This window comes from Peromyscus leucopus, chromosome 1, assembly GCF_004664715.2.
Source record: "Peromyscus leucopus breed LL Stock chromosome 1, UCI_PerLeu_2.1, whole genome shotgun sequence".
NCBI lineage: Eukaryota > Metazoa > Chordata > Mammalia > Rodentia > Cricetidae > Peromyscus > Peromyscus leucopus.
In genome coordinates, this window is record NC_051063.1 from 180,933,864 (window position 1) to 180,951,054 (window position 17,191).

The 17,191-nt window shown below is 36.4% G+C and overlaps 1 protein-coding gene across 1 annotated transcript; it reads left to right on the top strand.

Moving 5' to 3' along the window:
• The first annotated feature begins 6,978 nt into the window (after positions 1-6,978).
• On the top strand, positions 6,979-7,890 carry LOC114710875 (vomeronasal type-1 receptor 4-like). Its single transcript, XM_028895170.1, has one exon. The coding sequence runs from the start codon at positions 6,988-6,990 to the stop codon at positions 7,888-7,890; it is 903 nt and encodes a 300-aa protein (XP_028751003.1). The 5' UTR covers positions 6,979-6,987.
• The last annotated feature ends 9,301 nt before the right edge of the window (positions 7,891-17,191 follow it).

Sequence of the window (17,191 nt, forward strand, 5' to 3'; positions counted from 1 at the left end):
CATGCAAGATATTGAGAATAAGATATGCTAGAAAAATCCACCTAAAATGGACATCTTTATAATACCTCTTATATAGCTGAATTTTTTCTGTGTGCCACCTGTCCCACAGTTGGGACAAATCTCTCACCCACAATCCCTCAGCCTTTTATAAAATAATCACAAAGAGGCTTAATATTAACTAAAACTGCTTGGCCATTAGCTCAGGCCTACCACTGACTAGTTCTTACATTTAAACTAACTCATTTCTGTTCATCTATATGTCGCCACATGTTCCATGGCTTTACCTGTGTGCCAGTATATGCTGCTCCCTGGATAGTGGGCTGGCATCTCCTCACCCAGGCTTCTTCTTCCCAGAGTTTTCCTTGTCTGTTTATCCCACCTATTCTTCTTGTCTGGCTACTGGCCAATCAGCATCTTATTAAATCAGTATACAAAAGCATTATCCCACAGAACTCTTCCTTCAAAAATTAAGGATCATCATGAAAGACGAGGCAGAAAGCATGTTAAAATATTTCTGGTGGTAGGTGATTCCAAGAAAACTGGTTTTGTCCAGACAGAACAGTGCCCTTGTACATGGGAATTTCCTTGTTATGACCTAAGCATAAAACCTGCTTTCTAGATCAGTCTAGAAAAAATCCCAGTAGACTGGAGATGCTCAGAATGTCCCACTCTTAGCTGAAGAGCTAGTGGCCACAGATGGTTTCTGGGAGATAATGTGTCAGATATGTAACTTTTAGAGACTACTCATGATTCCATAGATGCCAGTCTACTAGGCACATAGTAGACTTACTAAGTAGACTTGTTGATTTTTAATTTTTGTGTTTTTTCTTGTATTAAGGGACATATGAAAATTGAAAGAAATTGTAGTCTGTGCATAAAAAAGGAACGGAAAGGAGAAAATCATTTGTAGACTTGACTAGAATACATATGCATGTATAAAACACTCAGTTGTTTTAAGTAACAGATGATATAAATATTCTAAATGTTAACTGTGTTGGTTTGTGTTGGAAGAAGTCAGTGAAGTGTGGAATCCAATGAGACACAGAGACTTCTCTAACTTTCTCATGAATCTGAACTCAAAGTTTCTAGCTCCTTCCCCAGGTGCCCTGGTCAGCCTTCAGGGATCATGAAAACTCAGTGCCTCTTCAATACACCTTATCCCTATGGATAAAATCACAAGGAACTCCAAAGGGTCTTTACTAATTAACAATGAGAACTTTTCATAAATGATCTAGTCTCCCAAAGCGAGCTCTGTCCCTGTCGTTGCCACCACAGTTGAAATGAAAATTGCAGTTCTAGAAGGAGGTGAGGTCACAGTCACAGACCTCTCCATCCAACTTGTTATTACTCTCCCACAGTGATGCTTATTAATGAGAATAGATCTTCCCTATGAAACCATCATCCTGCAGAGACAAGAAGCTAGGTGAGTGCTTTTTACTTTATTCTGATTGCCAGAGTCAGCAAGGAAGGAAGGTCTGAGTAAGTGTTCCTGTCTGGTAATGGGATGGGGGATAGAAATCTATGGATTAGACAAAGAAGGCACAAGAATAACTGCATAAGTAAGAGATGAGTCAGACAGATCAAAGTGTTCCTACTTGTCTCTTTTTATTTCTTAATGTAAACATAAGTCCCCCACTACGGGTGACTTTGGGTAACACCAGAATAATGCAGCTCACCTGTGAATGTGTTGAAGCATTTTGGTAATAAGACAATATGATAAGTCACCTCAGCTAACATGATGTGTATACTCTCTTTTCACTATTATTATATTAGTTGAATTTACCATGGTTTTATGTCCTAGTAAATATTAGAATGGAAATATAGGAAGTACACATTCTTGGGAAGTGCAGGATAAAAGTAGGTTTGTAAAGTAAATGTTCATATGTGACAATAAATTTATGATCTGGTTATAGAAGCAATAACTGAATTTTTGTTTAAGGGCCATAGATTAAGTGACTGGTTTGAAGCCTCTGCTTCTTGTCCTTGGAAAAGGCAAATGGAAGGGAATGTCCAGCATGAGTATCAGACAAGGACATCCAGTACCAAGTTTATCTTGAGTTATTTCCCCTGGTTTTATCATACTCTATTATTAAGCACAACCTGATGGCATGCCTTTACTCACTTTTTATCTGCATTGCTAAAGGGAGACAGAGCCTTGTGCATGATGACCCAGGGTTCTGTCAACTAAATTGGTACTAACATTTATTATGCAATATCTCACTGGCCAATATTTAATGTTTCACATTATTCAGATTGCACTTTATTATCTCACATGTCACCCCTCTATTTGAATGCACCATAAATTTCATTGTAATAGATTCATCAATATAAGAATAAGCAAATAAGCCAGACTGTGGTGAAAACCTTCATCCCAGGACTTGGGAGGCAGAGGAAGGCATATCTCTGTGAATTTGAGCCCAACCGGATCTACATAGTGAGTCTGAGGACAGCCATAGCTGCATAGTGATACCCAGTCATGAAAAATCACAAAAAATCAACAAGTTGCATGCTCAGATTTAAAGGAAATGTTTAGGAACTTAATGTTCCTCTCATGCTATTATTTGTCAATTACATATTAGTGTTTCATGTATATTTTGTACAGATTAATAGTGTTAGTAATTCCTCTGTACTACCTACTAAAGCCTTTACCTGTGTGATGACACTAATTTATATATGTTGTGACATTGTGTGCTTCTGAAATCAAACTGAAGTTAGGACAGTTTTCTGTCAGGTCAGACTGTACTGAGAACACTGCACTTTATTAAAAGCTCAGAAGCAATGGAACTTGACATTTCCAGTGAGATAAACCTTCATGTCAAAGTGAAAAGTTATTTCTAAAAAGATTTATGTATCTGTCTATATTTATTTTGTGTGCATGTATGTTTTTGCCTGCATGTAACTGAGATCTTTGAGAATGCAGTGCCAGCAGAGGCCAGTAGAGGGTGAGGGAACCCCGTGGAATTAGAGTTACAGGCAGTTGTAAGGCACCATGTGGGGGCAGGAAACCAAACACAGAACACTTACAGCAACAGCACATTTTCCTTACACTGAGCAACCTCTAGTTCCCTCAAATGAAAACATTTTAAAGCCCAAACATACAACCAAATACCAATATAGTGAACAAAAATCAATCACATGAGGAACACAAACTGCATAGAATTCTGGAACAGAATTTGTTAGCTTTGTTAGCATTGACTGAGATAGCTGTGCTTGTGCCAAAGTAGCCATGGTCTAGTCCCAATATTGACTTTGCCTAAAGCATTTTTTAGTCTTTAAAGAGGCACATGCTCTTTGTGATTCTAAGTTCAGTTCCTGACAATGGAAACTGTCTATATTATCCAGTTTTAAACATCAAAGAAGGTGTCAAACTTAGAGCATAGCAGTGAATCATATGTGCTGGTATTGTGTTCCCCAAAATATTGTGCACCCTAATAAATTTATTCTGGATGAGGACTCAGAGGCTTCCAGTCTGAGGAAACAGGACCAGCTGAGGAACTGGCAAGGTGAGGTAGCTGTGGCTTGTTCTGTATCTGATCTAACAGCATTCACCCCAATAACTGGCCTCAAGTTTGATTTTATTAGTAAGTACCTTTAAGTTTCCTGCTACAATCATAAATATTCATTACTGTTTTCTGATATATATATCACAATAATTTTATTTTATATTATACATTTACATCTACAAAATTTTAAAAACTGAATATTTTCATGTGAGAATACAGGATATCAATGGATGTGACCACTGTGACCATACTCTTCCTTCAATACTTGTATTTTTGTTCATCTTCCCAGATTTGACAAGGTAGATGCACTGGCATCAATTCCCTAGAAATCTTCCTGGACTCCCAGTAAGCTCAACTCCAGGTACGTAGAACTTTCAAAGGCTTCCAGGGATGTTGAGTTTTATTTGTATCATGTTAAATTCTGTGAATCTTAAACAATATCACAGTTGGCCCCTGCACTCCAGAGATGTGTCCCCACCCCTCATCAGAGGCAAGGATGAAGTGATGCTGAAGACATGGGCATTAGGGATTTGACTCTGTCCTTCCTGAGGTGGGTGGCAACAGTGATCCAGAATGACCCTCTCAGTCACCAACCAGGCCCCAACCTGGACAATGGGTTTAGGCACCCTAGCATCTACCCCATTTAGGACATGCTGTAGCTTTTGAAGAGACTGGTCCTATGAAATAATACTCCTAGGATCTCCAAGACTCAGTGCAGCGATGTGGTATCCCAGAGGAGTTCCAGTGAGAATCAAATGATGACGGTGTACAAGAAACCAGAGGCCTTCAACAAGACGAGTGACTCATTCAATGAGCATTTGCTCATAAAGCTAATAGGATGAAAGGATGTAATATGTGACACATTGAGGTCCACAATGCTACCAGGATGAAAGAAGAGGTATTGAAGAGGTGGAAAAGAAGGAGAATCTAAGAAGAGTTTTTTGTTTGTTCTTTTTTTGTTTCTCTGTTTCCTTCTTTCCTTGTTTTTGTTTTCTTTTGTGGGAGGGCACTTCAGGGGTGAGGAGGAAAAAGGAGGGATTATAAGGTGAACAGAATGGGGTGAACGATGTGAAATTCAGAATCAATATAGAAGTTAAAAATTAAATTAAAATATGTCATATTTCCTATGCATGTGATCATCATCAGAAGAAGCAAAAACATCAACAAAGAACATGTTTGTGATTCTGTTCTGGTTAACTTTTCAGTGATCTCATTTCTCAGTCAGCATCAGTGTTGACAGAAATTGGAACATATTGTTTATTGCAATATCAGTCTCAAACTGTAATTCCACAAGTTTCATGTGCAGACACCAGCTGCCATTCCTCCAACAACCTTAAAACAAACCCAATTTCTTTTTTGTTTGAGAACTGTACATTTTCAAATAAGGAAACAAAACTCATACCCATACATCTCATGGGAATGTCACAAGGGAAATATCACTTGGAACCCAACAGATGAAGCACAAAACAATACTGTAAGATTTCAAGGACCTATTGGTATGCAGAATTCTATCCTGTGTTTCTGTTGATTAATTGATCAAGAAATGTAGTTGGGCTAATGTGGATGGTCTGCTGGTTGAAGTATCCAAGACTATTAGTGGATTATAACCACCAATTTTATCTGATGATACAAAGAAATTTATTTTGGTTCTTATTATTTTGACTGGCCTTATTGGCACGTAGGTTGTTTTGTTGTATTTGTTCCCCATAAGCAGATGTGACCAGATTTCTGATCGTTTGTAGTGACATTCACTGACATTGCCAGGCTGTGATGTTCTTGTTATACCCAGAATTATAACCAACTTTGGTGTTGTCAACTATATTTTCTTTACTAGTTTTCATTTTGATTATCTATTATATTTTGGTAACCAATTTTCAATTAGATTAAAAGTGGCAGGTTTCTTTTATGCTTTTTCCTATTTAGTGTTCTGATTTAACCAATCCCACTTTTTTCCCATTTGTCCATCCATATCTACCATATGTGATCCAGACACATTTCTTCTATTCTGTTATCATTGTATTTTCTCATCTTCACTGGACTCATAGAGAGTCTCTTTTTAATCCTCTTAAGGGCCCTGTACTAGCTTTTGTGGCCTTGATACACTGTCACTCCCACATAATCACATATTTTAAAAATGATAAGCTTAGAAACAACATTGAGACACGATGTACACTATTGATGCTTCAAGGCCTGTAGTACCTCACTTAAAATACTTTCTATTTTCTGATGTATCCATTTTCTAGGGAGTTTCCAGTCCCAGAGCATGGATAAAGAGAAACTGCTCCTGTCTGGTAGTTCCTAAGCTCATCTCTGCATTTTGTTTTAACTTCTTCAGATTTCAAGATTCACTGGAAATTCCTCTCTAGTTCTTGATTGCCCTGCTGATTGTCCAGCTAACTGTCTTTGCATAGCAAATTAGTGAAGTAATGTCTTCCTTCCTGAGGCTCCTTGGTTTAGCCTGATACTGATTCACAGCTGCTTCTGCCTACATCTTCAAGGGGATCTCACCCTACTAAAGAGGGCTACCGACACATTCTCCTCCAGGAACAGTATTGAATCCTGACAGTCTCCTCCATCTGCACTTATGGGCTGTTTAACCAACTGATTTCTTTTCTACAATTTCTAATTGAGACTTATGAGAGGTGACTGAATATCACAGACATAGTTTCAATCAAGACAATGAACATTTCCCCATTAGCGGTCATTCTTCAGATAGTGACCCTCTCCTTGTTATTTCTGCTGACTTATTTTGCCTACTATTATTCTGTTGAGTATTGTGTGGCATTTCATACAATTGGATGTGATCAATTCTCTAACAATCGTAACCTAAGTGTGCACAAATAGTGTGTGTGTGTCTATTTGGTGTGACTTCACATAATAGGTCACTCTAAATTTCAATAGATAAAAGCTGTCACTTACCCCATCATCTGAATATGTATTATGCTCTTAATAAAATTTTCTTATGTATAACTCTAGATATATTCTGAATGACATTATAAACTTTTCATTACTCATCTTTTAATTTTAGATGAGATACATATGAAGAATTGATGTATTTGAGTTTTTTAAAGCTATTGAAATTATCTTCTTTTATACCAATTCTAGAAAATATTAGTATATTTTCATTCTCTTACAATATACTTGATAGTATTTGCTCTCACATTCCATTACTTCTCATAGGCCAAACATCCTAGCCCATAATGCTGCCTGTTCCCTCATTATGAAGGCATATCCCTTAGCCACGTGTGCGTGCTGAGGCCTTTAGATATCTTACAGCTGTATGCATGATAATAAATAAATACCACTATCAGTAACTTTGAGGAATTCTTGATATATATTCCAGGCTGAGATTGTACTCCAGAGCTCTAAAGGACATTTTGATTAAGTCATTTCTGTAACTCTTTGGATTACTAATACTTTTCATTTATTTGACCAGAGAAATGGCTTTGGCCACTATTTACATAAATTCATACCCAATCACAAAATGGACTTCTGGAATCTGACCACCAAAATCATTTTATTGTCACAAAATACAGCTGGAATTCTGGGAAATTTCTCTCTTTTTTACTACTATCTAGTTCACTATGGAGAAAGCAAATTGAAGCCCACAGATTTGATTCTCATGCACCTAATGGCAGCCAACACCTTGATCATTCTCTCCAGAGGAGTGCCACTCACAATGGCAGCTTTTGGGTTGAAGCAGTTTGTAAATTATTTTGGATGCAGATTAATTTTATATATTCAAAGAGTTGGCCGGAGTGTGTCCATTGGCACCACCTGCCTGTTGTGTATCTTCCAGGCCATCACCATCAGTCAGAAGGAATTCTGCTGTACAAATCAAAAAGTTAAATCTGCAAAATACATCGAATGCTGCATTGCCCTCCTCTGGGTCTTGTACGTGTTGATAAATGTCATTTTCCCTGTGTACCAATTTATCAAAAGGAATAGTAAAAATGTGACAAGAAAATGGGACTTTGGATACTGCTCAACTGCTGGGCGGGATGAAATCAGTGACTCCCTCTATTCAGCACTAGTGGTATGCCCTGAAATCTTCTTTTCTTTGCTCATGGCCTGGTCTAGTGGCTACATGATTGTCATTCTGTACAGACACAAACAGAGGGTTCAACACATTCATAGCACTTGTGGTTCCAGCAGAATCGGCTTTGAGTCCAGAGCCACCCAGAGCATCCTGGTCCTGGTGTCTACATTTCTGGTATTTTATACTCTCTCCTCCATCTTACAAGGCTGCATTGCTCTTTTTCATAATTACAATCGCTGGCTAGTGGACATAACTTTCCTAACATCTCTATGTTTTCCCTGTTTTGGACCCTTTGTTTTTATGAATCATTACTCCATGGTGCCTAGACTTACTTGTTCCAGATCATGAAAATATCACTTGTTCTTATTTTAAGTGTGTAAATAATATGCTTTGTGTGGTATACATGTTTACTTACACATCACCCTCAGAAAGTCAGTACAGAAAGTTAAGGAGGTAATGCCTCATCTTTTAACTATTAACAAAAATGATGAGTCACACAGTTTTGTGAGCTAGTTGTATTAGCTGTCTCCCTGAACTTATCCCATTGTATAGAGGATGATCTCACTCTTCTATTTACACCTGCTAGGCTTCCTTTTGTCCAGCTGATGTCCAAAGGATAAAGAAAAAATTATCTTAATAAAACTGACCATCCTCTGGCTTTTATTCTGCCAGGGCATCCTGAGTACTTGATTATTTTACAGACAGCTCGTTGGTCCTACAGTCTGACTTCCAGGAAAACTAAAACCATATTTGGAGATGAAGTTGTGCTCCAGGAGGCCCTGGTCCATTCATCACTGTTCTACTCTGCATCAGTACCAGCAAACTTCTTCAGTTGTAACTTCCCAAATACTTGCTTTCAGCTCCACGAGAGACAATTAGGTTGATTTGCTCTGAAGCTTATAGTAACAGTAGTCACCAAAGTCTCAGAAAAGAAAATCTTCCCTTGCCACTTTTTCAAAAAAATATGATCAAGGTCTTTCATCTCCTACAGAAACCAATGAAAAAAATGATGGTTTTGATATTATCTTGAATTTGGGTTGCATTTATGTTCATTAGGGAGTTTAGTCTATACATTTTCTTGTTGCTGTGGTGTTGTATCTGGTTTGGTATCAAAACAGCCTTGGTTCAGGGGAAGGTGTTTGGACCTGCCTCAGCTGAGTATATCAGACTCTGTTTACTCTCCACTGGAGGCCTTGCCTTGGAGGAGGTGGGAATGGGGTTTGGGGGGACCTGGGGGTGGAAGGAGGGAGGGGAAGGGATCTGTGGTTGGTATATAAAATAAATTAAAAAATTCTTAAGAAAAAAAGCATTAAGAAGGCAATTAATACACCCATTGAGGACATTCATCAAAAAACTAAAAATAGAATTACTTTAAACCCAGCTATTCCACTCCAGGGCATACACCTAACTCTGTATTCTTCCATGGAGAAATATGCACATTCATGACTATTGCTGCTCTATTTACTATAACAATGAAATGGAATCCACATATATATTAATAAACATATAAATTCATAATCAAATTTGTGTTCATATATAAAATGGACTATTACTTAACAACAGTGATTGAAGAAATCTCAAAATGTGTAAGAAAATTGATGGACATACCTAATAATATTAATCTAGATCACACAAACTGAGAAAGAAAAAAAACAATCATGTTTTCTTTCATATGCAAATCCTATCCTATAATGTGCAAATGTGTATAGGTAAATGGGTAAGTATAATTATATTGCAATACGTATAAAGCAGATCAAAAAAAGGTAATGTTAGGCAAAGGAGCAGGCAAAATCATTTGTTAGTTATGGAACAGTATATCAAGTTAATTATTTTTTCTAATTTCAACTCTGCCATTTTCTTAATCTGCAGTGGATAGGGGCATAAAAATAAAATTGCTAGTGACAGTGTAAAACCCTAAGCAAAACTCTATGGCTTCACCATTGCTATTCTGTGTGGAACTAAAGTGAATCATACTGATCTTAGGTGTGGGCAAGTGTCCCTTTGAGTGTTTATTGCAATTTTATCTCTTTCATGTGTTTATTCATGAGCTCATTTCAATAAAGTGATTTTAGTATAAAATAAAATGGTATCACAATTTATCAAAAGATATAAGAATGACTGAGCTATGGCCACCTTTAAATGTAGTACACCACAGAGATGGACTCAATGAAAGATATCACTTGATTATCTAATTACATGCCACAAAATACACTTTCTTTTTCCCACTTATTGAAAATAGTTTCTTTCCTTATACAATATATTCTGATTAAAGCTTATCCTCTCTCGACTCCTCAAAGTTCCTTTCTACCTCCCCTCTCAATCTTAACAACTTCCTTCTGTCATTAGAAAAGAAGTCTTCCATTATATAACAAAAATGACAAAAACATAAGATAAAATAAATCCTATCAAGTCTGGACAAAACAATGCCACTCATTCATATACTCAGGAGGCCCATACAAATACTAAATGGAAAGCTATATTGTATTACAGAGGACCAGAGGAAGACCTGTGCAGCCCCTGTACTTGTGGCTTCAGTTCCAGTGAATTCATAGAGTTTTGCTCAGTTGATTCAGAGGGCCTTGTTGTCCTGATGTCACCCATGCCCTCTGGCTCTTGCACTCTTTCTGCCTCCTCTCACATTGGGTTGTCTGATTTCAGAGAGGATGGATTTGATGGAATCATCCACTTTGCCAGCTCTGATGTCAGAAATATTTTAAATAAAATCCAGCATTCCTTCCTAACAAATGCCATAGAGTGTCAAGAGATACAGGGATAATACCTCGGCATAATAAATGTCAAATATTACAAACCAACAGCCAAAGGTTAGGACCCAAGAATATTATACATAGGAATTACATGCTTACTGACCACTTCCAGTTATGTTTAACCTGCAAAAAGGTCCATGATTCTTCTAAATAGTGCTAGAGTTGGGGTACATCCCATAAAACAAAAGTCTTTGAAAAACTTTTCTATTTAGAGCCTTATTAATAAAAGGAACAGGTTGGGTGAATGATAAAGATATGATGAGGGAAGTAAAATGAGCACAATAAAACACCAAGGGAACTAGGGAATACAGGACAATTTTGTATCTGAGTTGTATAAAAAAGTGCTCCAAGAAATGACCAAGACTCTAGGTGTCAATAGTATTTATTAGTGTCATAGAGGATTTGAAAATGCTTAAAATATGAGGGACAAAGCATTTTGAGTAGTGTCTAGTGTAAGATATTGTGATTGAGGGGAGTCTTAGAACATGAGGATCAATACAAAGAAGACTGACAATGAGCAATTGGCTGGAGGCTGGGAAGGTCACTGCTAAGTGAAAACACAGAGTCACTCACAGAGTTTCCAAGGTAGAAATGGGATGCAATAGATACTAGTGGGGTATGATGAGGTGTAGTGGATCTGTGAAAATCACAGAGATAGAAAGATGTTGAATACAGATAATATTTCACAATGACCCTATAAAGCCTCTGAACCATTTTCTGATACTAGATATTGGTCTATAGTTCAAAATATTCTACATGCATCAGAAAGCACATGATGCAAATAACATTTAAAGTGAATCTAAGTTACATCCATATGCAGATTTATGCACAATAACCACTGTCAACATGCCTCAGAGTTTTACAGATCCTGAATTTAGAACTTTGTGTTGCAATGTCTGATCCTGTCGTTGGAGTGATCATACATAATAATATTCATTATTTTGTGTAATTAATATACTTTAACAAAGAAGATCGACCATTAGAAGGGTGCCAGCTGTCTTTCAAATTCCTAATCTCTTCTAATTATCATACATATAAATTATACATATATACAATGATATATTTTGAATTATATAAAACAAATATATGATAAAATGTATTACATATATTTATCTTTATAATAATTAGCATTATATGCATATTAATACACTGCTAAATTCATTTAGTGTTGGTCATATGTATATAATTTTAGGGATGACTAAATAGTATTGGGTAACCAATCCTTCGGGAAGACTGATTCTCTCGTTATGTGCACTCATTAAATAGCTTTCCATCCAGAGGTTGAGAATTGGCAGATTTCCCATCCATGTTGGCATGTCAAATACAAATAGTGCTGCCACTGTTCAGCCTTGTTTCTAAAATGATGTTCTTGAAGTTTCATGAATAAACTTAAGGCTGTCTCAAGAGAAGAGAATTCATGTCTGGGACTTAATTTAGATCCATAGTTTAATGTGTGATGAGGCCATTAACCTAGAAGAGAACTTAGTATTTCCACCTTCCTACACCAATATAATTTAAAATTGTATTCTATCACATACTCTGATACCCAGAGGTAAGAGTAGGTCTCAGCCTTCATCAGCAAAGGGGATTCCATTGGTAGTAAATAGAGATCATTACAGAAGTCCAAAACTAGTCAAAATGCAGAAAACAACTGAATATGGGGTGCTGAGCCACAATTTGATGCATCTACAACACATATACTGCAGCTAAATCTCAAAGAACAACTTAACAAGTAATGGAAATGTAAAATTCAAGGGTCAGTACATATGCTGAGAGATTATATTCTCTCTATATAACAAAGAAGCAGAACATACAGGCCGTTCCTACCTACTTTGACATTTTCTTTATTTACTCCATATTTAAATCCATATATAACAATTATAGGTAGCATGTTCATGATAGTAAACATATGCTATTTTTATAGGATAAATCCAACTTGCTGCAAATTTGTTCTTTTATTTTTCTCCACAACTCAATAAAATTCATACACAATGAATCATAGATTATGATAAATAGTCCTAATGCTCTTAATTGTTATGATACTTACATTTCTCTATGGATTATGATCTCATTGAAAGAAATGGCAATTGTTTTAATATTTACATCCATCTTTTGATATTGTCCTGAGTAGTGATGTTTTACAGTGAGAGTTTGATTATAGGACTGATACAATAATACAACAAAAATAGAAAGAGGACAGGCAATGTAAACATTGGAAGTCTCTGAATTGTAATGTGTTGTTTGATATTAGCAAGTGCAGCAGAGCACTGAAACTGAGGTGTAGTGACTGATAAGCAGAAAGGGACAAAATGCTGGGAAACATGGAGCTGTTTATGCAATGGCAATGACCAGCCACCTAGTGATTCCAGTTATAAAAGTTAAACACATGGTTCAGTTGTCAGATATTGTATAAAAGAGCACAAAACTATTCACTAGGACAAGGATGATTTGGGTGGCTCTGCTGTCATGAGATGACCTAGGACACAGGACTCTACACATGTGTTGAACCTCTGAGTGTGCTTCAACAAGATAAGCACCATGTAACTACTGGCTTACATCATGAGTCCTAAACACATAACATCAGAGGAGCCCAATAAGGTTACATATAAGATGTGGATAGACTTTTTAGGTTGGGTACTGCACAGCATAGGAAAGCTCTAAACCCAGTGAAATTCCTTCCATCCCAGATGTCTGTGAACAGTAGAGCAATGAATCCATGATGATCAGTTGCAGGGACTAGCATAGGATGAGAGGAAGTCCAATGATCTTGGGGACTGTGACTTTAAAATATTTATTTGGCATTACTTGGCATGATTGTGCCTGCCTGGAAGAAACTTAAGAGGGGTGTGGAGCATAGGGACAATCTTATGGCCACTTTATAGAAATTAAAACAATTTAAATCAATGCTATATAGAAAATACATCCAACAAAATGTAGTATTGCTTGAGGTATTACTTTATGGAAAAGAACCATGAAGTTGGCCCCAGTTATGTGTTTGACAATTAGGTTTATATCTCTTGCCCTGATCTCAGAGAATTCATCCATGATAATAGAGCAAAACAATGCTGAGTTCAGAGCATCTCCATTGCTGTCTGGGCCAGTATATCCATGTCTGTGGATGGTATTCTAATATACTTCTAGGAAAAAGAAAGAGATTTAGGTAAAAACTCACAGGAGTCATGTCCCCTTTACTCATGTAAACCTCTGTATTACAAGGGTTAGAGGGAGGCGCCTTTACAAACTGAACCATGTTAGGTGGGTTTTCAAGGTGAAGCAGATGTATTTTAGACTGACAGGTCATCTTCAAATACTTTAGAGATCTACTCAATATGACATTTATGGTGTTTTAATAGCATAGATAATTTTTATGACTATGAGACATGTCTGCTCCTGGAAGCAACAATCTACTTCAAAAATCCTTGTTTGAATATAAAAATGAATTTTGTTTATATAACTTTTAATCTTTGTTCCATTTAAAAACTGCATCTATTTTTGCAAACTATTCTATTGAAGCTTGAATTGCTTTGTAGGCCAATATAATGTAGTTATAAAATACAATTATAGAAAGTATCAATAATGATCATATACTACATTAAAACATCTTCGCCTAAAACTTGAATTCAGTAAATGTAAAAATTGCCTCAATATCAGAATTGAAGTCATGGGAATATTTACCTAATTTTTTTTATCAGTTATCGTTATTTACACCTAGAAAATTACCACTAATTCAGTGAAGTTGTATAAATATATTACAAATTAAATTTTATTGACATAAATAAATACAGTATCTAATATTGACAAGTATACAGAATGAAAATACTTACTATGTCTGCATATACAACCAGGGAAGTACCCAGAAGACAAACAATTAGAAATTCAAAGATTAGTGATGTAAACATTCAGCTTCAACAATGAAAATTATATTTGGTACAGTGAGAGAATCCCATTAGACTTACTTGATATTGGTATCTGCAGATGTCTGACTTTTCTACATTTTATACACATAAACTCAACATTATTTCCTAAGTACTATTACTTCCCTTTGCAAAGGGAAAATAGCCTCTTAATATTCACTGTGCACTGAGGTTTACACTAGGAAAAAGAAAACCATTGATTGAATCCTTCCGGAAGCAGAGTTTATACAGTCAAGCAAAGGTGGTTCAAGTGTATAGGAAACCACTTCCCTATCTCACCATGGCTGCCATGCATTGCAGCATCTCATTGAATAGAGCCTGAGATAACATCAAAGGATTGGAGAGGAGAACCTCTAAGCACAATAATGATAAGTTACATTCACAAACATCCCATCTCCGTCTTCCTGGTACAGAGCTACAGCTAAAACAATAGCAAATAGTTCCAAAGAGAGCTGAACAGAACTGAAGCAGCACTTCCTGTACAGGTTTCTTAAACCTTTTTTATGCTGAGGAATCATGGACATCAGTCTCTCTGTACGTATTTTGCCTCTGCTGGTTTCTCTAATGAAAGAGAAAACTACTACTGAGCTCTACTCACAAAGCTTGCAGTAGACTTTTGTAGCTTCTGCAGGCTGGAGGGAATAAACCAAGACTCACTTATTAAAAAAGATTTCTCTGTGATGACAAAACCCACATAGGTACTCAGTGGTCAGATGGACAGACAGCCTGTCTCCATGTAGGAGGGAATCCATCATATGACTGGCATGTTGATATGCTGACACCTCCTCTTCCTGGTGGTCAATTTGATGTTACAGTAGGCAGCCATAATACTGCCTCCTGATTGACCAGAAAGACATGCTGAAGACATATCTGAGTTCTGCTCTCCTGGGATGTTAGGATACAAAGGGACCCAAGGAGCTGGAGTAGAGGGATGGATTCAGAGGAAGAGTAAGTGATGGTGAAAAGAGACACTATGGGTAGATTTTGAATTTTTGAAACAATATCCCCAAAATTTACTAATTAAACCAATAAAAATGACATTAACACACACAAACACAGACAGATAGACAGACAGACACACACACACACACACACACACACACACACACACACACACACTCACTCACACATTCACACACATTATATCAAACCAAAGTATTTTTCGAGTAAACCAAACACGACCTGAAGAAATTTCTTTGTAGGAACAAGACTTGGATTACTTAGTGCCACAGTTCTGTCACAACTTAGGGAACACACTATTATTCTAATTTAGGAGCAGGAAAATTAGATATGTGCTATAACAATGAAATTTCTACATAGCATAGTTTTCTTTTCTTATGGGTCTGGAGTCACCAATGTATTCTTCATGGCCATGAATCAATTTGAATAAAAAGAGGCTTTTATATAGCTACTGGTACATTTACAGATTGGGCCCAGGTCTGCAGCCATGGGCTCATGCAAAATGCAGAAGGTAGCTCTATAGTTCCAGGAATTGTAAAGGCATTACTCACAAGATTATGTGTATTCTGCCTGCATGTACATAGAGGTTGATTTTAAAATATGTGTCTTGCCGGTGTCTTAATCATGTTTCAGAGCAGAGTAAGAAAATTTGATTACAAAAGCAGAAATAGCAGTTAGTCTTATGACCTACTACCTTTTAAGAATATCAAAATTTACAATATCAGCCTATTTTTAAAAATAGATTTTTCATGTCTGGAAAATTTGTAGGCATTGTTATGGTACATCCTGTATAATTTAGGGACATTTGAGTTATATATATATGTATATGTATATATATATATATGTATATGTATATATGTATACACACACACACACATATATATATAAAGTTTTATATATAAGTTTTATATATATATATATAAATATATATACAATTTAGGAATAGTAATTAAAATGTAAAATGTATTGGAGGTAAAATTACTTCTGTAAGTATGTTAACTGAATCATGGAGACCAAAATCTCAGAGGTCAACATGTTCATTCCTTTACTATGTTCTCAAAGGGAATTTTTAGCATGTGTTACACTGTAAACTTGATAAACTTAATGACCATAGTGTCACGCAACATTGAGAATGGGCATTTAAAGAAATGTTGGGATAAAATTCAGGCATCACTGCTCAAGTAATCCCAGAAAAGATGAAAGAAAAGAATGAGAATCATGTGGAAATGAAACCTGAAATAAATTTACTCAAAAGAAGGTGGGTCAGAGTTGTAAAGAGGAATGTGAGTTAAACCGTAATTATAGTTCTGGAAACCTTTAGATTTTGGCTTTTCTCATGCATGTTTATGCATAAAGCACTCAGAGAGCATGGAGGGCTTAGAGTATCCATTGCTCCTCATGTCCACAGAGACAATAATCAGTGCACAGAGCTTTAGAAGGACAATGGGAAATTGTTATCCCAAAAGACCTTCAATTAACCATTTCTGTTTCCTAAAATTATCCAGAGTATATTGAAAGTAACCAGAGAACAGTGTAAAAATAGCAAAACACGGAAAAAATCTGGTTACAAGTAAAATCCATAGCTTTTTCTACATGAGGAGCTTAATTTGACTTCTTTGTCATAAATTCACTTTTCTCCTCTTTTTCATACACTTCTATCTCCCATCTTTTTATCATCTCTCTTCCATCTTCTGTCCTCACTACTCCTGTATTCCTCTCCTCCTTTCCCCTCATCTCTTCCTTGCTCTAATTCTCCTTGTATTTCTCTTGCTACCAGAATAAGTACTTGAATTCAGAGATTCCTCTTCAGGGAAAGAAGGCTGAAGTTCACTAATGAACTCCAGAAATTTCATCTATAGATGGTTTCCTGTTTTAACTCATTCTGCCAGCAACCAAGTTCACAGAAATTCTGCAAGCAAATGTTGCTCCTCGTTCCAAGCCATCAATTTTTTATACATTTATTAAAACAGAATATAAAGGAGGTAGCCAGGATACATAGATGTCTGCAAG